At 40.5% G+C, this 26,661-nt stretch overlaps 1 protein-coding gene across 2 annotated transcripts; it reads left to right on the top strand.

Moving 5' to 3' along the window:
* The first annotated feature begins 1,347 nt into the window (after positions 1-1,347).
* On the top strand, positions 1,348-26,661 carry rb1cc1 (RB1-inducible coiled-coil 1). Of its 2 annotated transcripts, none has more exons than XM_062992697.1 (23): positions 1,348-1,696; positions 5,197-5,328; positions 6,972-7,098; positions 8,289-8,459; positions 9,192-9,394; positions 10,001-10,406; positions 11,515-11,685; positions 12,016-12,200; positions 12,680-12,866; positions 13,285-13,366; positions 14,052-14,116; positions 14,213-14,316; positions 15,180-15,306; positions 15,408-17,320; positions 19,099-19,255; positions 19,556-19,664; positions 20,644-20,926; positions 21,768-21,822; positions 21,944-21,991; positions 23,956-24,014; positions 24,091-24,218; positions 25,441-25,511; positions 25,713-26,661. In XM_062992697.1, exons 2-23 carry the CDS (start codon positions 5,258-5,260, stop codon positions 25,788-25,790), a joined length of 4,800 nt encoding a protein of 1,599 aa, XP_062848767.1. In that variant the 5' UTR covers positions 1,348-1,696; positions 5,197-5,257; the 3' UTR covers positions 25,791-26,661. The 2 variants fall into 2 exon arrangements, with proteins under 2 accessions (XP_062848767.1, XP_062848768.1); XM_062992698.1 differs by lacking the exon at positions 1,348-1,696 and adding an exon at positions 4,116-4,202.

Here is a 26,661-nt window from a genome sequence, read left to right as displayed (position 1 = left end):
CTGGAGTTGAATGTGCTGCTTGTTGAGACATTTTAGCTACTTCACATTGTCGAAGAGGTTCAGTTTTGGCAATGTTTAGATTCAGGGCTGTAGTCATCAAGTATGGTCTAATTAAACTCTATTATAGGGTTGAAAACTTTTTTTCTTCATATAAATAATACTCTGGTCCTCTTTTATTAACTGTTGTTTAAAGACCTTAAACAATTAAATGTGTCAATTAATATTTAATAAAACTAGTAAAATGAAATAAAAAACCCAGCATTGTATATCCTGGCAGCCGGCAGTCTTTAAAAACTGCTGTATTTGTTCTTTTTTATGAATCAAAGATGGTCACAAACACTTCTGGGTCCAAAATACTGTACACACATTTGATCTATTAAAAATATACATACATCAACTTTGGTGGTCAAGACAGACACTGTAATGTTGTTTTACTTTGTGGCAAAAGCACTGTATTTCTTGTCTCTGTGACCTCTGTGACCTTGGCCTCTGTACCAAGGTCAGAAAGAAAACCCAAACTGTCACCTTATGCTGAGAAGCCAGAAATAAGACGCAGTTCAGGAGAGACCAAAACAGGACTGTAATAAATAACCAGATAGTGGAACAGCTGGGCAGTGCTAGCTTAGTCAGGGCCACTAATTTTATGGGCCTTTCCCCAAACTGTTGCAGAAATTTATAAGCATATAACTGATTTTATACACATGTTAACAATGTTTGTGTCCCCCCATGTAAAAAGATACAAACGTATAACAGGTACATTTTAGTATTTCTGTTTTGGACATATTAGGGACAGTTTAGAATAACCAGTCTCTTTTCTGCATGTGTTGGACGGTAGCAGAACAACGGAAGAGAAGGAAAGGAAACACACACAGACAGGTGAAAAACAAGCCAGAAAACAAGTCACAAAAACTGCTCAGAGATGAGTATCGAACACATGTTGTTGTGTGAGTGGCGTAAAATACGCTAGCTTACTAACACTGAGATGGTCGAACAGCCTAGCCACTGGCAGGTGCACTTGTCAGTGTGCTCTCAGTTCCGGTCTCAAGAAGGGTCCCTAAAAATAAGAAGGGTTGCGTCAGGAAGGGCATCTGGTGTAAAAACTGTGCCAGATCAGGTATGCGGATGAGGTGGCTCATAAAAAATGGGCTGTAAAAAAAAAAAAAAAACCAGAGGGGTTGTGCAGTACTTCTAGTTACACAAACGTCAAACTTGGTACACTCCAGTCCAGCTGGTGGAGGCAAAGCACCAACAGTTTGTTCTGTCAATCTGCTAGAAGAGGAAGAATTGGGTGCCAGTGCCAGTGTTTGGTGTGTTTGGCCCAATGACGTCGGTGTGGACAATAACAAAACAGAGCAGGGTGTTAGCTCTCAGTTAGCTCTCTGTTATTAATAACAACACAGACACACAGTCTCTTCTGTTCGTACAGACCCTTAACAGGATTTATTTTAAATACATATTTATTTTATAGTACTTGGATTTTAAATGGGTTCTGTTTTAAACTGAGTTTTTTTTCTTTATGTATTCGTGCTTTGACACAGCCAAAGTCCGTCTGTTTTACTGCTAGCAGATTTTCTTTAGCCACTTAGCACAGCAGCTAATCTACTGTACTCTATGTGCAGCTAGCGATACATTAGCATCAGAGCTAGCCGATATGCTGCTCATGCTAACGCCGACCGTGGACCTCATCCAATAACAGGTAAATAAATAACTTATTATTTAATATACAAACATATTATTAGAGCAACTGACACTTAGAACAACGTTACCAGCTGAAGATACGAGGTTGTAAGATCACTGACACAGTCAGTGTTTTGTTTGAGCTAATGGTTGCTAACAGCAGGTTGTGCGGATTTGACTGTTTTGTGAGGTTGTGTACGAATAATAAACGACTTTAGTTTAATAGACGCTGTGCAGCACTGACACACTTTAGTTTAAGAGTTGTTATCATTAAAGCTTCCGCCTGTCATTAATGATATTGTTCTTAACTTAGTATGACAGACTGTCAGTGCTTTTACTCGTCTGTTTATGTATTAATAAGACAAAACAAAAGTTATGAATTTTTCGCCATGTAACTATATTATTAATATTACATTATTTACGCTGACAGGGTCAAATGTGTTCCACAGATCCACAGATCCACAGAGTCGACTCTTCTATCCCTCTACTCGAAATAGGGGTCAAAACTGAAACTGTAGAGTCGATTTCAACGAGTCAGTTTTTATACTCCGGTAATTAAAAGCCAGATTAGTTGAGAGTCGATTCCGAAAAGTAAGTTTTAGATTCCTCTACTGGAGCTTGTGCTGGTTTAGTCTGCGTTCGTTTTCTTCAGGGAAAAACGAGTAAATATAGTCAAACCATCTGTTAGTGAAGCCATTGTTCTTAACATAGTATGACTGCGATAGTCAGTGCGTTTACTCGTTAGTTTGTATATTAATGATTAACATGCAATTTATTTTTATATATTTACGCTGACAGTGGTAATAAGGTCAGAGTTTCCAAAAAGTCGATTCTTCTATTTCGTTTCTTAAAATGAGGGTCGACTCCATAACTTGTAGAGTCGATTCCAACGAGTCAGTTTTTGTAATACAGTACTGGAAATTGAAACTGAATTTTAACACAGTAGCGTCGATTCAAGCGAGTTTATTTTTATGAGTCTAGTCTGTAAAACTGAGTCATAACACGGTTATCTAATACCACTTCAAATCTGATTTTTCCAAAGTTTGTTCAGCAGGGTTAATAATTGATTACAAGATCTAACTTTAAGCGTGCTCATGTGATGCAGAAGTGTATTACGAATCTCACCAGTGCTATTAGCTAGTCAGGTGTCTACACAGACATGATTGGGTATGTCTAAATGGGGTATCGCCAAAGCCCTGTGATGGTTTGGCATCCTGTCCAGGGTCCTCCTGCTTTGTGCCCATTGTTACCTGGTGATGCAGATGAAACTATTAACTTTAAAGATATAGTAATAATTTATAGTTTGGCCGGACTGGAGTTCCAATTTCAGTGTTAGTGGGCTATTGTATTTGATTGCTGCACCGGCCACATATATAAAACAATGGCATAATGACCAAAACCATGACAGCCAGACGGTTAAGCACTTTAGGGAAAAAAAGAATGTAAAACAAACAATGTAATTTTCAGTCATTGCCAGACATATTTTGACACACAATGTAATTAATCTCTACCTGTTTCTTCATGGCATTCTAATAATATCAATAATAAATTCAATCATCAATCATAAATGAGGCATAAAAAATACAATATATATACAAGGAAATTAGCTGGGCACAGAGTGTGCAGGGTCACTAATTGTATGGCAACCCAGAAGTTACTAGAAAACAATAAAATTTGTCATCCTTACTTTTTATTTGACAGATTGTTGTCTGTTCAAATCTCACAATTGTGATATGATGTGATTAGGACATTAAGTGTTTTATGTGACAGTTATTTACCAATATTTTGACTTATTAGTAGTTTTTTCAGAAATTGCTGTAAAATTAATACAATGTAAAGTTGACAAGGTGAAGTCTTTGTCATCAAGGACACAAATAGTAACTATGTGTTTGTTTTTCATTTTAAGATCTTTTTTCCTAACCTGTCTTTTAGTTTAGAATTATAGACTCAATTATTTGTGGACTTGACTGAATCGACTTACTGATTCTGAGTTTAAAGAATCAGAAGCGGAATCGACTCCCAAGGTTGCGCGATCGAACGGCAGTTGTGTTTGCTCCCTGACAGATGCTGGGCAGTAGCATAGCATAGCTTAGCATAGCATAACAAGCTAGCGCGTTCACGTAACTGGGGACATTTAAAGCTTTTATTGAAATTTATCGGTGATATAAATAAGACACTCGCGTATGTAAAGCTTTGACGAGATGTGTTCTGAATAGAATATTTTACTTTGTACTGTTATATGGAGAATCGTTTTATATAGCATATAGCTTGCGTAACTAAGTGCTAGGTGGGATTCGGAAAGCGCACACTAGCTGCTGTTAAGAACATATCTAGTGACACATAATATGTATTTTATTTATGTTTAAATTATGTCGAGACTTTATTACTTTTTAACAGACTGCTTGTTATTGCTATTTTCAGTGTAAACCTGAATTTAGACCGTTTACATAAATACAAATGTTTCAGTCAAATTTAACAAACAACATGACTCAGCCTGTCAAATTCACTGTTAGCCGCCTGTCCAGGTAAAAACACACACACGAACTGAAATACACACCCTGATAAACATACACACAGGTAAAGACGTACACACACATATATAAACGCACTTAGATACACATTCACACACACACGTACAAACATACACACACTTAAATACACATTCACACACACACACACACGTACATTCAAACTTAGATACACACACATACACACAAACTTTGCTATACAGACAAACACACATGTACACCGATCAGCCACAACATTAAAACCACCTCCTTGTTTCTACACTCACTGTCCATTTTATCAGCTCCACTTACCATATAGGAGCACTTTGTAGTTCTACAATTACTGACTGTAGTCCATCTATTTTCCTACATACCTTTTTAGCCTGCTTTCACCCTATTCTTCAATGGTCAGGACCCCCACAGGACCACCACAGATCAGGAATTATTAAGGTGGTGGATCATTCTCAGCACTGCAGTGACAATGGCATGGTGGTGGTGTGTTAGTATGTGTTGTGCTGGTATGAGTGGATCAGACACAGCAGCGCTGCTGAAGTTTTAAAATACAATGTCCACTCACTGTCCACTCTATTAGACACTCCTACCTAGTTGGTTCACCTTGTAGATGTAATGTCATCCACCACCTAAATAATACCTGCTCTGTGGTGGTCCTGTGGTGGTCCTGACCATTAAAGAACAGGGTGAAAGCAGGCTAAAAGTTATGTAGAGAAATAGATGGACTACAGTCAGTAATTGTAGAACTTCAAAGTGATTCTATATGGTAAGTGGAGCTGATAAAATGGACAGTGAGAGTAGAAACAAAGAGGTGGTTTTAATGTTATGGCTGATCAGTGTATATACTTAATAAATGCTTTTCGTTAGTATCTTAGAATTTTTTAAGCTCAGCTCAGGTCAGGGTTTCCCCTGGCATTAGTAGAGGAGGTGAACATAGGGCATAAAGTGACTCTCTATTTCCGGCATACGGTTTTACCTGTTTTTTCCCCATTTTTGTTAGGTGAGCATCACAGACTAGATGAAGAAGTCAAGTCGGAGGGAAGCTCAGTGGAGAATTCAACATGAAGTTGTATGTGTTCCAGGTCAATAATGGGAGCACGTTGACATTTGACACCGAACTCGCAGTCCAAACGTAAGTGGTTTTTGTATCAGTTGACGCTTCTTATATTTTGTCTTGCACTGTTTTTTGAAAGTAAGTGTGAATCTGTGTGTGGTGGGCAGCTCACTTTAACATGACAAAACTATTAGAACAGGATAAAACCTTTTTCCAGTTATAACAGCTTTCCAGCTGGAATATTTATATAGTTCGGAATAAATCCATTATAAAAAATCTTGATGATGATTTACATGCCAAACAGTAAATCCAAAGAATTATCAGTGACTTTGAGCATCTGATTTGAATTAAACTACACTAAATGGCCACGTGTGTAGACACTCCCTGTAATCATTAAGGTCAGGTGTTTCAGCCACACCCATTTCTAAAAGATAAATAAAATCAATTATTAAATTTTTAGTAACAGTCTGGAAAAGCCTGTTCTTTTCTGACTGTCCTCCTTTGCACAATGAAAAGTCCAAATAACATGCTTGGACGAGTTTGGCATGCAGGAACACCAGTGGCCTGTAGAGAGCCCTGAGCTCTAGCCTGTTAAACTCATTTGGAATAAAAAGGAATGACTCAACGTCTCTGCCTAATCCCGCAAATGCTCTTTCGACTAAATAGGGCAAAATTCTCACAAGCACATGCCAAAATCTTCTGGAAAGCCCTCAGACAAGAGTGGTTTGAATGTGACAAGAATGTGATGTCTAGACTGTGATAGTTCATGGTCAGGTGTCCACATATATTTGTTCATAACGTGTTTTGTTTCTAAGATGTGTTTTTTTTTTTGACTGCTCCTGTTAGAAGTTGGCACAGTGGATAATATGTATGCATCTTGCCCTGTCCTAAACATCTTTCTCTGTCACACCAATCACCTGCATGCCCTTCTTCACCGCATCCATAATTCTTCTCTTTGGCCTTCCTCTCCTCCTTGATACCCTCCTTACTATAGAACTCTCATCCATCATCTGTATTTTCCCAAACTGTCTCAATCTGGCCTCCCTAACTTTGTCTTCAAACCATTCCTATCTGCACTGTTTTTCCAATAAACTTATTCCTAATCTCCATCCTCATCGTCACTCCCATCGATATTCGCAGCATCTTCATCTTTTCCACCTCCAGCTCCCTCTGGTATTTTAGGCAGTACCAACACCTCCAAGCCATATACCATAGCAGGCCTTATTATTTACATTTACATTTACATTTACAGCATTTAGCAGACGCTTTTATCCAAAGCGACTTACACAATGAGCAATTGAGGGTTAAGGGCCTTGCTCAGGGACCCAACAGTGGCAACTTGGTGGTGGCGGGGCTTGAACCGGCAACCTTCTGTTTACTAGTCCAGTACCTTAACCACTGAGCTATCACTGGCCACCAGTACTATTTGATTGGGCACAGTTTTTACACTGGATGCAACCTTCCTTATTTATCCAGGCTTTGGACACCCAATGGCTAGGTTAGTGTTGCAAAGATATAATTGGGCCAGACATGTTACTACCAATAGTTGGTGTATGTGAGAATTTACACTACAAGTCCAGTCCACTTCAGGTGAAAGTATTTTGTGTGCTGTAATTAAAATTAAGTGCATTTTGCATGCAGATTTATTCTGTTATTCTGTATTTTTGTGCATGTAGTTCATTACCTGACTGAACAACGTCTTTGTTGCTGTTCTCTTTTAGTGTCTTGGACCTTAAACATGCCATCCAGGCTAAGTACAAGATTGCCACTCAGCACCAGGTGCTGGTGGTTAATGGTGGCGAGTGTATGGTGGCAGAGAGGCGAGTGTGCAGCTACAGTGCCGGCACGGTGAGACATGATGTCACTGTGATTTAATGTTTTATTGTTGTTGATTTTAGTGGGAAATGATGTTCAGCCATAACATCAGAACTAGACATTTCATGTTTTGTAATGAAGACAAACTTTATACAGAATTATTTTATTGTGTGTGATTTGATTACTAGTGCATTGTTTCCCTAAAAGAAACAGTGAACAGTGCAGGCTTTGGTTCATGAACGCATTTTTTAGGCAATGGCCTTAATATCAAACGCCATCATGCTAGAAACCTTGACTGACTGTAAGCACCATGTGATGCTTTTTTTTTTTTAAACTGATGCTTTACATGCCCCTATAAACTATATAATTACTGGAAAATTTGTTTGGGCACCAAGTGTTTTACACACATGATGTGCTAGCCCACCAAGGCTGAGATCTGGGTTTGAATCTTATCCAGTCAAGTCTGTGTAGATGGCTGGCAGGCGGATTCACACTAAAACAGCTGTGCCACCAAAAAACCCACCAGAAAATCAACACGGGTCCACATGTGCAGTGTTTATCATGCAGTCAAACTTCACACTGATGCAAAACAGTTGCTGGTTGGGATTTTAGTGCATCAAAGTTCCATTCAGGATTTAAATAATATTAGCTTTAGAAAACCAGTGCCTTACAGTTGAGGGTTTGGACATTTGGTCAGGTTTTAGACAAGAGTAGACATGTTCTATCTGACTAGAGTAAAGTCATTGTATTTCATACATCAACACAATTCTTAGAGTTTACCTTATTACTGAGTTTTAATTTAAGTGAAATTTGGTATCCTTTTGGAGAATTGACACTAAATGATTTGACAAGGAATGTATTTGGTCTGTTTACCTAAATATAATAAAAATAAAGCTCAATAATAAAAGTCATCTATATGGAACAGGGTGAGGTACAGAGAACAGACTGGTGTTAATTATAGTCATCTTTCACTCACCAGTCACATTAAATAAATCATTTGTGCTTTTAGACATTTTGGCTTTTGTAATTTGCTAGTAAAAAGAAGGACAAAAGCATTAGTTAAAATGTTAGCCAAACTGAAGACCCAAAAGCCCATGTTCCAAATGACACTGCTGTTTTGAGTCTTGGCACATCGAGGCATAAGTATACCAGGTGTTAATGAACATTCTCTAATGTTTACCTGTTTAGGATGGTTTAATAAAGCTTATTCTCTCCTTTCCTAGGATACAAACCCTATCTTTTTGTTCAACAAAGAGATGATCTTGTGTGACCGGGCACCCACGATCCCCAAAACCACCTTCTCAATCGAGAACAAGATGGAAGTGAAGGTGGAGGAGTCACTCATGATGCCTGCTGTGTTTCACACGGTCGCCTCACGGACTCAACTCGCTATGGTAATTTAATAACACCTCTGCATTGATCCAACACTCACATTTATGTTACTGTGATTTAAAAGTGAATTAAAAGTATGTGACAGTTAACTTCTTGGACATTCTAAACCATGAGCATTGCCCTTTATTTACAGCTATAACAGACTTTATTCCTCTGGGAAGGCCCACCTGTGCCCACTTCATAAAAAAAAAAGCATTTGTGAGGTTGGGCACAATTGTTGGACAAGAAGGTCTGGCTCTTAATAGACTTTGCCCATTCATTTCATTTTTGTAAGGGCTCTATTTAGGCTACTGGAGGTCCTCCACAAGCATCTAGCAAACCATGTCTGTTTGGACCTCACTTTGTTCTGAAAGCTAATATTTGAGTTCACTGAGTAAATGTGTATGAACAGTCTCAGTTGTTTTTTCTGAGGGAATGAAGGCCTGATGGGGTATTATCTCCTTGCTGTACAACAATGACTTTCTGGTGGAGTCACTGGTACAAGTGGTGGAAGAATACAGAGAGGGTATTGTGGTCCACCGTACAGGTTAAGGTTCTCTGTAAGAATCGGTGTAATGATGCTGCCAGCTGATTTTCACACGTTGAAGGTGTGTGCCAGCCTGTGGCCTTTCTTGGCTCACATGGTTTCATGCAACCTTCAGGCACCTGAGTGCTCAAGGGAATTAAATATATCCAGATTGGGACAATGCAAAAAAAGGTTAAAAAATGAAGTCTGTTTTTATTCCCTTTTGAAGGAAATGTTTGAAGTTGCCAAGAAGCTTTGCTCGTTCTGTGAACAACTGGTCCATGACGAACATCTTCAGCACCAGGGCTGGGCTGCCATCATGGCCAACCTAGATGACTGTACCACGTCCTATCAGAAGCTGCTCTCCAAATTCAGCACTGCATACACTAATTACCAACAGGATTTTGAAGATATTAAAATAAAGCTAACAAAGTAAGTGTACTGTATGGCTATTAATGCAATAACAATGGTGTAATAATACAGGTGCACTTGTGTGTGTGTGTTTGTGAGTGTGTGTGTTTACATCACTGGTTCACAACCCAGAGTTGGAGTCATCAGAGATGTAGATGGGTTCTTATATGGGTTTAATTTTTTTCCATTTAATTTCAATTCATCCTAGTCAGGTTCACCAGGTAATAGTGGGTGCAAGGCAGGATCACTCTGGACAGTGCACCAGTTCATTTTTTTTTTTTTTTTTTAAGCTTAGCTTTTTTTCATTTGCTTGACAAACATCAGCTATGTGAAATGTAATGTTTATTTTTTGTTATGACAGGGGCAGTTCCCAAAAAAATATTAATTTAACTGAGTAGTTAATTTAATCATGTTTAATTATTAAATAGGAGTCTGTGTTGGGAGAGGTGCTGTGAACAGGGGTTTACCAACTGCCAGTGTATTTTGAATACCATACATGTGCATCTTTTACACCCTGTATTATTCCTAGTTCTCCAACCCTAGCTGTAAATGAGCCTTAATTACACTAAAATTTGCTTTGTGACTTCATAAAATTTTGTTAATGTTGAATTGTTTCTGTCCACTCAGGCTCGGAACTGCGGTTTCAGTCATGGCTAAAGTCCCATTGCTGGAATGCCTGACCCGCCACAGTTACAAAGAATGCCTGGAGAAATCCTCCTCCCCCCATCCCAGACCTGAGTATGACACTGATGAGGAAGGAGGTGGGGAGACATCCACTCAGACTGCCATCTCACGCTCCAGAGAGGGTCAGCGGAACCAGAAATCTCCCACATCAGGGGAACCGATGGCTCAGGACAGATTGGTAAGCAGCAGTGGCTTAAAAGAGGCGCTGGAGGAGGAATCGCAACAGGAGGTGCAAGATAAAGGAGATTCTCCTACATTTAACGTCACACTTTTGGACTGGATCAATGTTCAGGATCGACCCAATGACGTGGAGGCTGTAGTGAGGAAATGTTTCGACTCCATCAATAGAGTAAGTAGAGAAAGCGTAAAGTAAAAAAAAAACAACAAAGCTAGTGAAATTTTTTTATCACCCCTGTATAGAACAGTCTACTTCGGGAAGGCCATTCTGAAATCTTCATTTCATCCAGTTTTGTTGGGTGTTCTGGCTGTTGTCTTGTTTGAACCTCCAGGTGTATCTGGCTGATTGATTATTTTTTCTTCTTTATTCTTCACCAGTTCCACTTTAAGTGAAACATTCCCATGGTATAATACCGCCATACAACCACCACAGGACCAATATGCTGCTGGTCATTCTGGTTAAATAACTGGTTAAATAAATGCATTACTTTGTCCATGTGATTAACATCAAAATTAAGCAAATTTGCCCTGCAATGTAAAGCTTGCTTTAAATGACATCTGACCATCCAGACAAATGTTCCTGTTTCTTGCCACTGGCCCACAGACTTTGTACTTTTGTACAAATTAATTTGGGACCTGGAGAAAAGGCTTTAAGAGAGGTCTGTACAGAGATTCACCATTGTAATAATGCTTGTAATAAGGCTCAGTTCATTGGGTGCAGTCAATCACCAGCTATGGTCAGTCATAATCACTAATGAGGAATGAAAAGACCCTGGCACAAAGTTGTGTATTTGCTCTTTTACTCACAATCTAGTCTTATCCAATTACCCAGTTGTGCAGACCCCTGCCCAGACCAAGGAGGGCTGTAGCCAAAAGCTTTTCACCTTCTCTAGATGGGATCACACAGGGATTAGAATTGCGTGTGGAGAGTCATGCACTGCTCTCCGTTATATACCATCTCTGTTCAGGTGCCTCGACCAGCCGGCAGAGGCCGCAATTGCAGCAGCGAAGGGAAATCCCTTTGGCCAGCCCACCCTCTGACATTCATGTATGTTCAGGCGCCTGGTCGGCTAATAGTAGAGCTGAGATTTGAACTCGATAGCCCTTCAAAAAGTTAAATGACAGAACTTTCTGGACCAACACATAAAATATCTGGGTTGCTGTATGTATATGTTTGACCCAAAAGAAATTTGCTGTAGTCACAGTTCATGATAACAGTTAACACTTTCTACCTGATGTAGTACATTGATGTAATGTTGGTGAACGGTTTCTCTTTACAGCTTGATCCAAAGATTATTCAGCCATTTCTCACCGAGTGTCAGGAAACGATTACCAAACTGGATAATCAGAACATGAAGGCCATAAAGGGGCTTGAAGACAGATTGTATGCACTCGACCAAATGATCGCCAGCTGCAAAAAGCTAGTAAATGAACAGAAGGAGCTCGCTCAGGTATGGTCTTGATCTGCTGAGATGCTTTACAGTTTAGGATCACATTTAAGTTTATTTTTATTTATTTATTTCATTTCTGTGCATTTTAATTCCTTTTCTCCCAATTTAAGTCAGAATTACTTAACATACAAGACAAAATTGCTCAAAATTAAATATTTTCTTTGGTCACAAGGAAGGATTGGTGGTTTTGAAATACACTTTAGAACAAAATGCTAGTAGTGCAGTTTTTATGGAGCAGACATGTAGACTGTTGTTTATTAAATAGACAGAAATTGGTTTAGTCCCATTAATGATATGAAAAATCCAAAATGTTGCTTTTGTCCACAACAGGGATTTTTGGCCAATCAGGAGAGGGCTCAAAACCTGAAGGATACTTCAGTGCTGCCGGACCTGTGTTTGAGTCATGCCAATCAGCTCATGATCATGCTGACCAATCACAGAAAGCTGCTGGACATCAAGCAAAAGTGCACGACTGCCAAACAGGAACTGGCCAACAACCTTCAAGTCCGACTCAAGTAGGTTATACATTTGGTAATACCACAGATGAACAGGAGATCATAAGAAACTGGCCTGGGTCTGGTCTAGGACAGGGACCCTCAACCAGTAGCCTGTGTAGTACTATTTTAACTGTACATTTACAGGATTCCCACGGTCCTAAAAGTTACATGTTTTGTTTCCAAGACCTGTTTTAGATCATAATTTTTATTAGATCTAAAGAAAGTTGAGTTTTTAGGCAAGTACCAGTCTAATACAGACATCAGGTCACTACTAGTATAGAATGGATTAGTACTAGTTCAGGATGATGTGAAAATCCCCCTATTTTATGTGTAATTTTTTTATACAACCTTAGAATCTGATTGATTGAGAAGTGCTCTTTTATTTGTAATATCCACATGGCTTTCACCAAACTGTATTACTTTGCCGACATATATACACACAAACCTTATTTGTTTTGTATTTGTGCTTTTTTATTTCAAATGTAATATGTTTTTAGATGGTGCTGCTACGTGATGCTGCATGCGGATCAGGATGGTGAGAAGCTGCAGGCGCTGCTACGTCTCTTGACCGAGCTGCTGGAACGAGTGCGTGTGGTGGAGGCTCTAAGCACTGTTCCTCAGATGTACTGTCTGGCTGTGGTTGAAGTGGTGCGCAGAAAGATGTTTATTAAACACTACAGAGAGGTAAGGCCAAGATTTAAAAAAAGCTGTTTCATTTTTGTTATAGGCCTGTTATGTTTTGTGGTGGTGGTTTTAACCATGTGCTCAGCTGAGATGCAGATTGGGTTACAGGATATTTCTGTATAATTCTAAGGAGATTAATCTATAAAATATAGATTATTCTGCTGCTCCTGTGTTTTTGAGGTTGAAATAGCGGATCATTCTGGTCTGCATACCTGATCTGGCACAGTTTGTACACCGGTTATGCAACCCTCGGGCTTAGGACTGCCACTGACTGAGAGTGCACTGATAAATGCAGCTCCCAATGGCTAGGCTGTTTCGGCCTATGCATCTCAGCAATGCTGTTGATGGTATTTTATATTCACAGTGTTTTGGTCATTCTTATCTCAAAAGCATTACTTCTTGTGCTTGCATTTTCCAGTGGGCCATCGCCTTGGTTAAAGATGGGAAGAACCTGTATGAAGCAGAAAAGGTCAAAAGGGAAACATTTGGCAAATTGTTTAGTAAGTATTTAAAAGTCTTCTCTCTTTTCTCTCGATGATTCGCTTACCTTAACATATCCTTCCTTTCTGTTGGTCCATTTTCTCCATTTCCTTTTTTGCTTTAGCCGTTGTCCTAATTTTGATATACTTAGTTCCCCTGTGCACTCTCACAAACTCTCTGCCACTTGCACAGCCTACATGCTGGCTAAGCAGGACTGCAGTGTAGTGCTGCGCTTTTTTTTTTTTTTTATATTCCTCCACTGCCAGTCGGCACCCAGTGTCTGTGTTGCAGCTACATGGAGATGAATCTCCATCTGGCTCTTCCTCCCTCAGACACAGCCATATTTGTCTGTTAAGCACCGGTCAGCCCGAGACTCAAACTCGAGAGCTCAAGGTTTCTTCAAGGTTCTCTTAAACTGGTTCTATTAAGGTTTCTTAGAACCTTGGTGCTTTTTAGAGAACCAAGGACCAATGTTTTTACTAGAACCAAGGATGCCTTATCGGAGCACATAGATTATCTGTGAGCATAGGTGCTGTTGTTACAGATGTTTGTTTTTATTTAAAAAGCGAGGAGCAGTGCGAGAGCATTTTTTACTGTTAAGCCACCTGAGCGCCCTACACATTGTTACATTTTTACTAAATAGAAAACTTCATGACATCATGAATTCTTTGTTTAAAAACTTTCTTTTGTCCTTCTCTATTGCAGGAAAGTCATTTCTCAGAAATCGCTTATTTCGAGGACTTGACTCTTGGCCTCCCTCATCATTTTGTGTAAGTGTTTGAACACAACATATTGCAGCTCTTGGTTCGTTTTGGTTGACTCTCCTGGTGGCTCTGACACTTTCTTGCTCTTTTTGTGGGTTTTAGACTAGAAAGCCTCGCAGATTTGACTTTGAGCTTCCAGATATAACCTTGACTGACCTGCAGTATCTGAAGACCTGCTGTCCTGCTGAAGTGCAGCCTTATCTCAGGTAACACAATTTGTAATGCATATATGGAGCACACTATATGGCCAAATGTCTATGGACAACTGACCATGGGCTTGCTAGACATACTGTTCCAAAGCCCAAGGCATTAATACAGAGAAGTGTGTGAACCCTTTTCTGGCTGGTGTAAAGATGCGGTCATTAGGTTTATGTGGAACCCACCGAGGGTAAGTTCAGCTGGCAGAGGTTGCCTGTCCACACATGGAAATTCAGGATATTTACATTTTGTCATTTAAGAAACTGTGGAACTCAATAAACCATTATTTTGTGTTATGAGTGTGTAGTACACTGAATGGACAAAAGTATTGAGACACCCCTTCTTATTTTTGAATTTATTGTATGTGTTTTAGCCACAACAATTGCTAACAGGTGTAATAAATTAATTATAATAAGAAAATTATATCCTCCTACTTCACAGCAACAGTTTAGGAAAGATCCTTTCCTGTTGAAGCATGGCTGTGCCCCTGTGCACAAGGCACGCTCTATAAAGACATGACAAAAAATAAAGAAACTCCAGTGGCCTGAACGGAGCTCTGACCTCAACCCCCACTAAGCTCTGGAATAAATTGGAACATGAATTGAGGTTTTCTTGACCACCATCAGTGCCCGGCCATACAAATGCTCATTTGACTGAATGGATACAAATTCCCACATACATACTTCAAAGGCTTGTGAGGAGATTTCTTAAAAAAGTGGCTGATATAGCTGAAAAGATTACTGTTATTTAATACTGTTTGTTTTAATGGGATGTCCAACAAGCTCATGGTCAGGTGTCAAATACTTTTGGCCATGTAGTGTATATGTTTTTATATTCTCAACGTTATTTCTAACACCACTTTGTTTCTCAGGACTCCATCAATATGTGACTTTGAGCATTTGAACCGACATACGGAGACGCTTCAGCAGCTAGTGCAAGAAGCACGGAGTGTAGATGAAATGTCGCAAACCATCACAGATTTACTAAGCGAGCTGAAGGTACAAACCAGCTATCTTTATATGTTAGTAGTACCTCTTTAGATTTCAGTGTTTTAGTCAAAGCATTTTAACATATTCCTGCTTCTGTTTTTTCCTCTGAGGTTTCCGGGAGCCAAAGTGCACAGAGATCCAGCTCTGAAAGCCGAACAGAGACCACGCCTACCTCCTCCAAAACCCCACCTCCTCTCAGTCTACAGTCTCCTAGCTGTCGGGCAGTGTCCCTTCCAGCCCCCTTGGAGGATTTGTCCCCTGACAGCATAGATGCCCACACGTTTGACTTTGAAACCATAGGGCACCCGAACATGGATCCTAACGTGATACAGCAAGGGTCTTTAGATCTGGATTCTTTGGTGGAGAGCCCAGAGTCAGACTTCATGTCAGCAGTTAATGAGTTCGTCATTGAGGAGAACATTACATCACCCAATCCGGTCAGCGATCCCACAAGTCCGGAGATGATGGTCGAGTCTCTTTACTCCTCGGTCATCAATGCCATAGACAGCAAACGGATGCAGGACACCACCATGCTGGAAAGAGAGAACTCCCGAATCTGTACTCTTAAGATGACCGTAGACAAGTACAAATCGGCCGCAGAGGAGTCACAGAGCAGTCTGAGAACAGTAAAGGATGACTTCTGCCACTTCCGGGGACTCATTTTAAAAGAGCAACGGGACTTTGGCTTTGCAATGAAAAAGTTCAGCGCTGAAGTTCATGGTGTAGTCGACAATGTAAGGTGCAGTTTGCAGGAGGAACTTACAGAAACGCACCAAAATGAGCTACGGAACTTAAAAGAAGACCATGAGAAGCAGATCTTGAGGCTTACAGAGGAGTTAGAAGGCAATCGCAACATTGTCAGGGACGTCCAGCGGGCTATGCTGGAACTGGAAGGGCTTGTAGAGAGAAAGGAGAAGGACCTGGCACAGATGGAGGGTGAACGGGAGCGTTTGCTACAGGATTTACGAAGCACCCACCACCAGGCCATCCAGGAACTAGAAAGGAAACTTTCAGAGCAGACTGATGCACTCCGGGATGCTTTGCTGTGTAAAGACTCTCTTGCTAGCCAGCTGGAAAGCCTGCATGTTGAAATTGAACGTGGCCAGCAGAAGATACGGCAAGAATTGCAAAATGCAGAGAAAAGTCATCTCCATGAGTTGGAAGCCCGTCTGAAACAGGAGCACCAAGCACAACTGGAGTCTTTAAAACAGGCCACCCAGAGTGCCCTGGATGCCCTGTCACAGGAAAACCAGGCCAAACTGAAGGAGCTGATGGTGTCTCACTCTGAAGAGCGTAAGACCCAAGAGGCCCGCTTTAAAGACTACGAAGCTCGCATCACTGAGCTTGCTGATGCCCGCTGCAAACTCGAAGTGGAGATGGCACTCAAAGAGACAGAAATGGAAGACCTTACCTTGCAATACGAGGAAGCCAAGAACCAGCAAGCAGAGACGCTGGAGGCTGAGATGGAATCCCAGACGTCGGTTTTGCGGGAGCAAGTGGAAACACTGACCCGGCAGCTGCAGAAGAAGAACGAGGAGCAGGAGCAGGGTCTGGCCGAACTGCGGGCGCTCATGCGCCTTGAGAAGGACCACTGCATCTCAGAACTGGTAGACGGGCACGAGAAGGAGAGCACGCTGCTGCGCCACGAGTTCTCAGAGCTCAAGCAGAAGTCTCAAGACGCAGAGAAGGACTGCGAGGAACGCCTGCTTGAGGTTCAGCACCAGCAGGAGGACCAGCTTAAGGCCCTACAGAAGGAGCTTAAGGAGAAGCAGAGGAATTTTGAGGAGAAGGAGCAGGATTTGATAACCACCATTAGTGACCTGCAGGCGGAGAACACACTTTTGTCAGGACAGCTGGAGCGCGAGCGTCGGGAGGCTCAGATGAGAGTAGAGGAGGCTGCCAAAACAATGCTAAATGATGCCTTAAGGGACGTAGAGTTAAAGGAGGAAGAGCTTGAAACGAGAGTCTTCGGAGGATTTAAACTACTTGAAGATCAACTTGAAGGAAGACAATCTGCCGACAAGTAAGCTACATGATCTTGTGTTTGACAGGGAGTCCTTGACTGTAGTCTTTTTCATTAAGTCTTTTCACTGCTTTAACCTGGTCTGAATTGTGATGGTCTGTTTCACCTGGGTGCAATGCAGTAACATAACCCAGATAAGACACCAGTCCATTGCGGGGGCTTGGCCATCCCCTTCAGAACATGACCAGCCATGTAGAGGCCCGACCGGTCTATAGCACCGCCATGGATACAAACCCAAATCTATTAATGGGACACAATTTAAAGCCCGATTTGGATTGGACTGGTCTATCGGGGGGCCCAGGGCATCTTCAGCTTTTACAGGTTCTCCTCCGGGATTACCTATCCACCTGAATTGATTGATTTATTGATTGGTTGATTCTTTTATTGATGTAATGTAATGCAGAAATAAGATATAAAAATCTAAAAACAAAAAACTAAAGGGTTAAGCCTAGGGGTGCGGTTTATAGACATATAGGGTGTGTTCGAAAACCTAGGGAGCTGCCTTGCTGTCTTACTGTCTACATAGGCAGCTGCCTTAGTAGAGAGGATTCTAATAAGTCAGTGACTTATAAGGCAGGTTATTCGAACGCACTACTTAGACAGCGATAATCGATCGGGTTTAGCATTTCGCGTTTAGCATTTAGCATCTTGCCATTAAAACCAATGGATTGAGGTAGCACAGCACGCTAACGTCAATATAACATCTCCCTTCATGTACCGATAACGGTTACATTTCCGGACAAGCTCGAACTTGCAAATAAAAACACTAATATTTTTAAAAATCAGTAATATTTTATTTACGTTTGAAAATAACTCCATTCGTTTCTCCGCCCCGTCAGCCATGTTTATTTTTCTGTGACAGAAGAGCACCCGACCCGCAATGAATGCTGGGATTGCCTTGATCACTAAGGACGCTTTCGATGCTCACTCGTTTCTGAGCCAAAATAACATTGAAATAATAAGATGCCTCAGAAGTGTGGATTTTAAGGAATCTAGGATTTTGAACAGCCTCCTTCTCGGGAGCGCGCACAGGATGACGTAAAATGCTGCCTATGTAGACAGCACACTAGCTTTTCGAACACACCCAATGTCTGCAATTGTGCACTGTGCAAATAAAACAGTACCTGAATCAGCCGTCAGACTTCACATAAAAGAAAATTCCCCCAATAAATGAATCCTTTCCCCTTAGGGCTTTAAGCTGTTTGTCATAGATGTGCGTTCTGGTGTTCGTGGGCGGGGTTAATTTCTTCCCACATCACCAGTGTACTAATTTATCATGTAAAACTTTTAGATTCTTGTAAATAGATGTGCTGATAGCCATTTGTTTTTTACTCGTGTTCTTTACTGACCTGAATGACTAAATCTCATTCTCTGATTGGCTCACATATGATTAACAGTGAATACAAAGACAGCTTGGGGCGGCACAGGGGCTAAGTGGGTAGCACTGTCGCCTCACAGCAAGAAGGTCCTGGGTTCGATCCCCAGGTGGGACGGTCCGGGTCCTTTCTGTGTGGAGTTTGCATGTTCTCCCCGTGTCCGCGTGGGTTTCCTCCGGGTGCTCCGGTTTCCTCCCACTGTGAGGTGAATTGGAGATACTAAATTGTCCATGACTGTGTTCGATATAACCTTGTGAACTGATGAACCTTGTGTAATGAGTAACTACCGTTCCTGTCATGAATGTAACCAAAGTGTAAAAAATGACGTTAAAATCCTAATAATCAAACAAACAAAAAGACAGCTTGCACAAGTACCAATCTCATCTGGTTGTGATGTTGCAGAGTTGGTGATGCTGGAGACAGTGAGGTTCTGGAATCGGCATTACAGCAGAGGTTTGACAGAGAAAGAGCATCACTCCTGGACAGGCTTGAGCTGCTGGTGAAGAGGAAGAATGAGGAGATGCAGAACATGAAGACCTCGTTAATTGCTGAGCAGCAGGTAAGAGACATGGCTTTTATTTCAGTCTTTAGTACCATGTATGGATGTACCATGATCGGTTCAATTTATTGTGGTATCAGAGACTGCTGAGGTATCAGAAATGGATCAATTAAATGGGTGGATCCCTAGTAGCCACAAGCCTTATATTTAGCTGTGGTTTATTAATTAATTTATTTGTTCATGGTCCACCTTAAAATTCCTTAAGGAATAAAATTTAAGATAGCAACTGAATAAAGAAAATAACTCTGAGTAAATGTGGAAGGAGCAGGTTACAAATCTTTACATTCATTTTGTCTACAGATGAATTTTAACACTGTACTAACACGTGAAAAGAGGAAGAAGGAGCAGATCATCAATGAACTAAATGAGAAGCTTAAGATGCTGACAGAACAGCAGGAACAAGACAAAAGTAAGATCATATAATTGTGTAATTACATTTTGTGGTTTGTTCATTCTCTTAAAGCATCATTTACCTGACAAAAAGGCAAAGAGAATTTTTTCACAGTTTTCACCGGCCAACTTAACTGCATTTTGTAAATACATTTTTGCTTAATACGAGACCTCAGCTGCTCAACAGTCTGTGACCGATGTCGTTTGGTCTCCTAATGCACCGCACCAGATTAAAGTAAGAGATCTGGACTGCAGGCAGGTCATTCAAGCACACAAACTCTGTGTCTTGGAAGCCACAGCTGAACCACACCGCAGAATGTGATCTAGCATTGTGTTTCTGAATATACTATGGTCTTGATGGTGGCATATGTCTTTCTAAAATCCCAATTTAGGCCTCTGTGTCAATGCTGCCTTCACACATATGTAACTTAAGCTGTGGGCACTGATGCATCCCCATACAATAGCAGGCAATAGCATGACGGTGTCTCATGCAATGCTGCACAGGGCTCGAAAGTTTATGCACATTCAGCAGTGGTATTAAGATGTCTTCTAATTATATGACAAGTGTTCAAGTGTTTCAGCCACACCCACTGTTGAGGTGTTTAAAAACAATGACATAAACTATATGCAACAGTTTAGGGAAGCCCCTTTTATGTTTCAGCACGACTGTGCTGCCTGCATATAGCAGTTTCTATAGACATTCTTTGATGACTTTGATGTGGAGAAACATCAGTGGCCTGCCCAAAGACCTACCCTTAACCCCACTGATCACTATTGGGATGAATTTAAAGACTAATTTTAAGCCAGGCCTTTTCACCCAACATTAGTGCCTGACCTTAAAAACATACAAATTCCCACTTCCCACAAAGACACACTTCAAAACCTTTGAAAAGAATGTGGAGGCTTTTATAGCCACAAACGGGGTGCTTCATGGTCAGGTGTCCACATATTTTTGGCTGTGTGTGTATATATGTCTTACCTATGGCTTTCTCCTCTAGGCCTGATCGAAAGTCTAACTGAGGACCGTGCCTCTATCCTACGAGAGAAAAAACACCTAGAGGAGGAGCTCAACCGCATTAGAAGTTCTGCCCTGGTGTCTTCTGCCTACTTTGTGCCCAATCCCATGACTGTTCCTGTAGAGACACCTGGAGCTTGTGGACCCGCCCCTGCAGAAGTGCCGGCTCTGTCTGCACTGGATACAGAGAGGCTGATGTCTGTGGCTACACTGCGAACTGATGATAGAATTGATTCTGCTGTTGAAGCCAGCATGATGACCGTGCAGTAAGTGGATGTTTATATGCACGCACGCACACACACACACATGTATACAAAATACAGACTGCTGAAATTATCCAAATCACAAACTCAACTGGTGTTTATGCTGTACAGCAGGGACAGGCTTCAGCACCCATGTGTTTGCGAGCATCAATAATGGTCAGTTCTGAAAACGTATATTTGGTTTGAGTAACTTCAAATCATTTTTATGTTCATGTTTTTTTATTATAATCTAGTTGCTCTCAAGACTTTTCCTTTTTTATTTTCATGTTTTACCACTGCTTTATTCCAGGAAGGGTCACGTTGGGTTTGGGCCCAGAATCACTGGGTGCAATACAATAACATGCCCTGGACAGGATGCAAACCCATCATGGGGCCTCGGCCACACATATTTTTTTGTAAAAATACTGCAGTTGGCAATTACAGCTAGGCAGCAAATCGAGATGTGGAGAAACGTTCATAGATTTCCTTCTGAACTGCTTCACAATCGTGCATCTTATAGGAGTTATGAAGTTAATTTTTTAGTTAGTTCTTCACCTAGGGTGGCACAGTGGCTCGGTGGGTAGCACTGTTGCCTCATATCAAGAAAGTCCTGGGTTAGACTCTCTTTCTGTATGGAGTTTGCATGTTCTCCCTGTGTCTGTGTGGGTTTCCTCCGGGAGCTCCGGTTGCCTCCCACCATCCAAAGACAAGCAAGTAAGGTGAATTGGAGATGTCGAAATTGTCCATGACTGTGTTTGACATTAAACTTGAGCATATGAGTCTTGTGTAACCGGTTATTACTGTCCTATACAAGCATATGAAGTGCAAAATGCCATCAATAACTTCTGTTTTAATCTTATTGTAGCGATAACACATTGATGCTATCAGAGGAGAAGCAGCGCATACTGATGTTGGAGCGAGTGAGTAGATGTTTTTCTGGTTCTGAATTTAGATTAGTATCTTGTACCTTGTACTACAGCTTTCTGGTTTACTCTACAAGGCTGTAGTGGTTTGACTTCTGTTTGTATTTTTTTGTTATAGACGTTGCACATGAAGGAAGAAGAGAATAAAAGACTCAGTCAAAGACTGGTAAGTCTTTCACCCTAACTTTTAATGTTTCACACATATACACACATTTTAAACACTTAAGTGTGAAATCAAAAGAAAAATGCCTTAGCATTTAACTATTCTAAAAGTATTTAAAGGATTTAAACCTCTTGAAAATGAAAGTCCTTATAGCTCAGTGGTTAGAGCAGTGCTTTAGTAGTCCAGAGGGTCAATACTTTAGTTCTCAACTTGGTGACTGTTAGGCCCATTAGCATCACTCAATTGCTTGGACTGTTTTCCAAAGCAACTTACAGTTGTGACTGAATAAAGTGTTCACTAAATGCAGTAAATGTAGATGTATGTTTCATCTCATTCAAATTCATTTAATTGTCTCTTGGGCAACACCTCTCCCCTTCATCTCCTGGTCTACTCATTTCCAGTTCCCACTTGCACAACCCCTAATCTGATCAAGGAGAACTGGATCACCACACGTGTTCAATCTGCGGCCACTTCTTATTACCAATCAGTGTTGGGTTCTCACACAAAGCAATACCAGATCGACCTACCCACCCTCAAACACATGCACATTTCTATAAAAAGCCTTACAAATAGCAGCCGATAGAGCAAGACCCAACAAATGAATCTTATTTTAAAGTAGAACAGTACTGTTTGGATACCTTCCTCAAATCCAGTGTAGCAGGACGGCACGGTGGATGCAACAAGTGGGTAGCACTGTCGCCTCACAGTAAGAAGGTCCTGGGTTCGTTCCCAGGTGGGGCGGTCCGGGTCCTTTCTGTGTGAAGTTTGCATGTTCTCCCTGTGTCTGCGTGGGTTTCTTTTGGGTGCTCCGGTTTCCTCCCACAGTCCAAAGACATGCAAGTGAGGTGAATTGGAGACCCTAGATTGTCCATGACTGTGTTCGATATAACCTTGTGAACTGATGAATCTTGTGTAATGAGTAACTACCGTTCCTGTCATGAATGTAACCAAAGTGTAAAACATGACGTTAAAATCCTAATAAACAAACAAACAATCCAGTGTAGCAAAATGTTTTACAAAATGTAAAGACGTTTCTGCTTCATGGCTGCAAATTTTACTGTTTTATCCTAAACATGGTCATAACAGGTGATGGCCACTAGCTGGCAGCATGATCTAATGAAATGAAATTCTCAAATCATTTTTAGAAGGTTTTTCTCTTTTCGCGAAATATTAAAGCACTAAATGAAAAAGTCATTGTTTAAAGTAATAGCATATATTTATGCACACAACTCATGTTTGATTCATTTTGCTATTAATTCCAGAATGTTGAGCTTGCAGCACTTGTATAATAAAATACACTTATTAAGCTATAAAAGCAAATGAGTAGTTGCATTCACAGCTTGCTGATTAACCACTCAACAAAGCAGAAAGTAATCATATTGTCTCTAGCAGTGATGGGAGGATTGAATGGGCTGAGATTGGAATCTGATGTGTTTTTCTTCTAGATGCAGGATTGTCTGATATTTCTTTTGATTAGACACTTGATGCTTGTGAGCACAAGTCAGCATGTCTGCACAAAATCAGTGGACTGCTTCAAACCAGACAAAGTGAACTTTTATATTGATTTAGAGTGTACAGACCTATGATATGTCATATATAATGTATTTAAAACAGAATGTTTGACTAGCTAGTTACTTAATAACAAGCAATGGATTTGCATGGCTGGGTGTGCCATTCAATTTAAAAACATGTTAACTATTTACTTAAAAATACACATCAATAATATGGTTTTTGCTTGATGGATTGAAGTAAGAAGTGCTGGCTGCTATATGGGCAGACTCCTGAGCCACTTGTCTCGCCCATACACTCAATCTGCTCATCCCGGCCACGTGATTTTTTTCACCCCTGCCATCAGGCTTATGTTATCATTGTCAAACACGAACATGAAATACAATGAAATAGTAATTACATTTTTGTACGGCAATTGTTATTCCATTAAAACTTTGAACTTTTCTTCTTTTGTTCAGATGTCCCAAAGCATGTCCTCTGTGTCCTCCAGGCATTCAGAGAAAATTGCTATTCGAGAGTAAGCATTTCTACAACTCTCATTTCTTCTTCAGTCTTCTCAGACTTCTTGTTTTAACTTTGAACGTTTATCTCAGGTTTCAGGTTGGAGATTTGGTCCTTATTATTTTAGATGAGAGACACGATAATTACGTGCTCTTCACGGTAGGACCCACACTCTACTTCCTGCACTCGGAGTCTCTCGGCCCACTGGACCTCAAGCCAGGTTTGTCCATTCACACCCCTGTGTCGCATCTTTCTGGCCATGGTGTACTCATGGTGCAAACTTAGTGCAAATAAAAACACAGACACTCCTCCTGATTATGACATTGTAACTGGTGTAGAAAGTGAAATATGTTAAAATGTTTTGTGGTAATAGTTTCATGAAGGGTCTGTTATAGTCTTACTGTACCTTTTTGAGGCCCACTATGTTTTTTGAATGGTATGTCCAACAAGCTTACGGCTATATGTCTACATACTTTTGGCCATGCAGTGTGCCGTGTAGCTCACTTCAGTCCAGTATGAAGAGGAGGGGAAAATGTAAGATGTTACAAATCACATTGGCATTAAACTTGCTTTGAACGCAATTCTGTTCCACTTTACATTCTTGTACTAAAGATTGGACACCCCCGGTCAAATTGCATCATGTTATACTGTACTACTGCTTTATCTTAGTCAGTCGTGGTGAGCTTGTCTTATCCCCCCTCCCCCAAGACATGTTTGTACTTAGATGCCTGACTGGCTGATAACATAGCTGGGGACTTAAACCCTTGACCATAGCACAATTTACCGCTGCACCACCGGATCGCCATTCATTTATTTATTTGTTACAAAAAATATGTTGGCAAAATTGTATATAATATAAAATTAATATTTGTATAATGCTTTTTACAGTAGACTGTGTCTGAAGGCAACTTTACAGAATCCAGGACTGACAGGCCAAAAACCCCTGTTGAGTAACAGCACCTGTTGGGTGACAGTGGCAAAGAAAAGCTCCCTTAAATTTACAGAAAGAAACCTTCAGAGGAACCAGACTCAGCAGGGACCCATTCTCCATGGGTGGCCTGGAGAGTCATTTAATGAATTAGACCTACACAAATCATACATACAAAAAATTATGTAAACTGAAGTTATAATGAGCAAAAATAATAAACAAGCAAATTGAGTTCTTCATTATTCAGTCCAGTCTGTGATGTCTGTAGTGCGTTCTGGACATTTTGGTGCAATTTGTGTCATATATGTAGCATTTTAAATGTTGTAGGTAAATAGAAATTGCTTATAAATGTATAAAAAGTAAACATGGAGCTGGACCATCAGTGTTTAGACTTTCTCATAACACGGCAATTAAAACAGTAGGAATCATTACACATCTACTAGTGCACATTGTGCAAATAATATAAAAACATAATTCATGGTTTAAAAATTGATAATTATAATTTGTGTTGTAGCAACTGGGAGTACCAGGCGGCCCTGGGTTCTAGGGAAGGTCATGGAGAAGGAATATTGCCAGGCAAAAAAGGTAAATCATTAAGAGTTCTCAGCCATAGAAACATTAAAGTTTATGTTGTATATATTTTTGTATCTGTTTCTACTTTGTATTTGTAAAAGGTGTTAAGTGGATGTAAATTGCTCTTGATATCATGAAGTACTATCATTAACAGCAATTACAGCTGTTTAATTGTAATCGTGTGTGTGTGTGTGTCTTTTTTCCCCCCTTCAGGCCCAAAACCGCTTCAAAGTTCCTCTGGGCACCAAATTCTACCGTGTAAAAGCCGTGCCATGGAATAAGAAAGTGTAAAATTGTAATATCACTCTGTAATAAGCTTGAATGTTTTTATTACTTTTTTTTGCAGAGATCTTGCATCATTCTTAACTGTCTTATCACAGACGGAGCAGAAGACAAACCATTATCATTCTTCCTTTTTCTCTCTTTCTTTCTTGGCTCGCTGTGTCAACCCATGTTTTCCTTGGTTTATTCAGAGAAGGGGGGGGGGGGGGGGGTGTAAATGTGGACCAAATAACAGATAACAGGACTTTATTAGAGAGCATGCCCCACTCACACTGGCTTTCCTGCCAGCCATGTCTGTAAAAAGCTAACTGGAGGGTCTATATTAGTTTATGATTATTAATAATTGATTTTTGTTCAGTAGTGGGGAAACGCACTATCATGGAATAATGTTACACGCTTCTGATCTTGACATTTATTGTAAATGTGTATGGAGGAATGTTCACGGCATGCATATACATATATTTTCTTTATCTCTCTGGATGTGTGTCGTAGTTGGATGTGTAGATTCGAGTGTCTCACAACCAAGAAGTATGTGTATAAAGAAATGCACATTCAGAGAGACCGGACAATTTGTGAGACTTGCAATCTTTAAAAAATAAATGCACTTTCTGAGACGAGTTGCTTTCGTCGATCTAAAAGGGAAGCAGCCGTGCTGTCAGAAATAAAAAAAACAAGCGCGAAACGAGAATATTTAACAGCACGTGTCTTCCCGCTGTAGGAGAATGTCCACATGTAAAACGAAATACTTCCTGTTTGTTGGTGTGTCTTTCTTGAATTAAATCATAACATTGTATATTATTCATTCAATTGCACAAGTAACAAAGATGACTGTATTGTAAAAGAGGTTAGAGTTTTCAAACAATAAAGGTTTGATCCCAGA

The sequence above is a fragment of the Trichomycterus rosablanca genome, chromosome 3 (genome assembly GCF_030014385.1).
Source record: "Trichomycterus rosablanca isolate fTriRos1 chromosome 3, fTriRos1.hap1, whole genome shotgun sequence".
Taxonomy (NCBI): domain Eukaryota; kingdom Metazoa; phylum Chordata; class Actinopteri; order Siluriformes; family Trichomycteridae; genus Trichomycterus; species Trichomycterus rosablanca.
The sequence above is the reverse complement of the archived record's forward strand: the minus strand, read 5'-3'. Positions and strand labels throughout refer to the sequence as shown.

What these genes read in the sequence shown, in the direction of transcription:
- rb1cc1 (XM_062992697.1), top strand. Translation starts at nt 5,258, where the DNA reads ATGAAGTTGTATGTGTTCCAGGTCAATAATGGGAGCACGTTGACATTT. An exon ending in GCCAGCATGATGACCGTGCA is followed by an intron (nt 20,927 to 21,767) that starts GTAAGTGGATGT and finishes ATCTTATTGTAG; the next exon opens with CGATAACACATTGATGCTAT. An exon ending in GAGAAAATTGCTATTCGAGA is followed by an intron (nt 24,015 to 24,090) that starts GTAAGCATTTCT and finishes CGTTTATCTCAG; the next exon opens with GTTTCAGGTTGGAGATTTGG.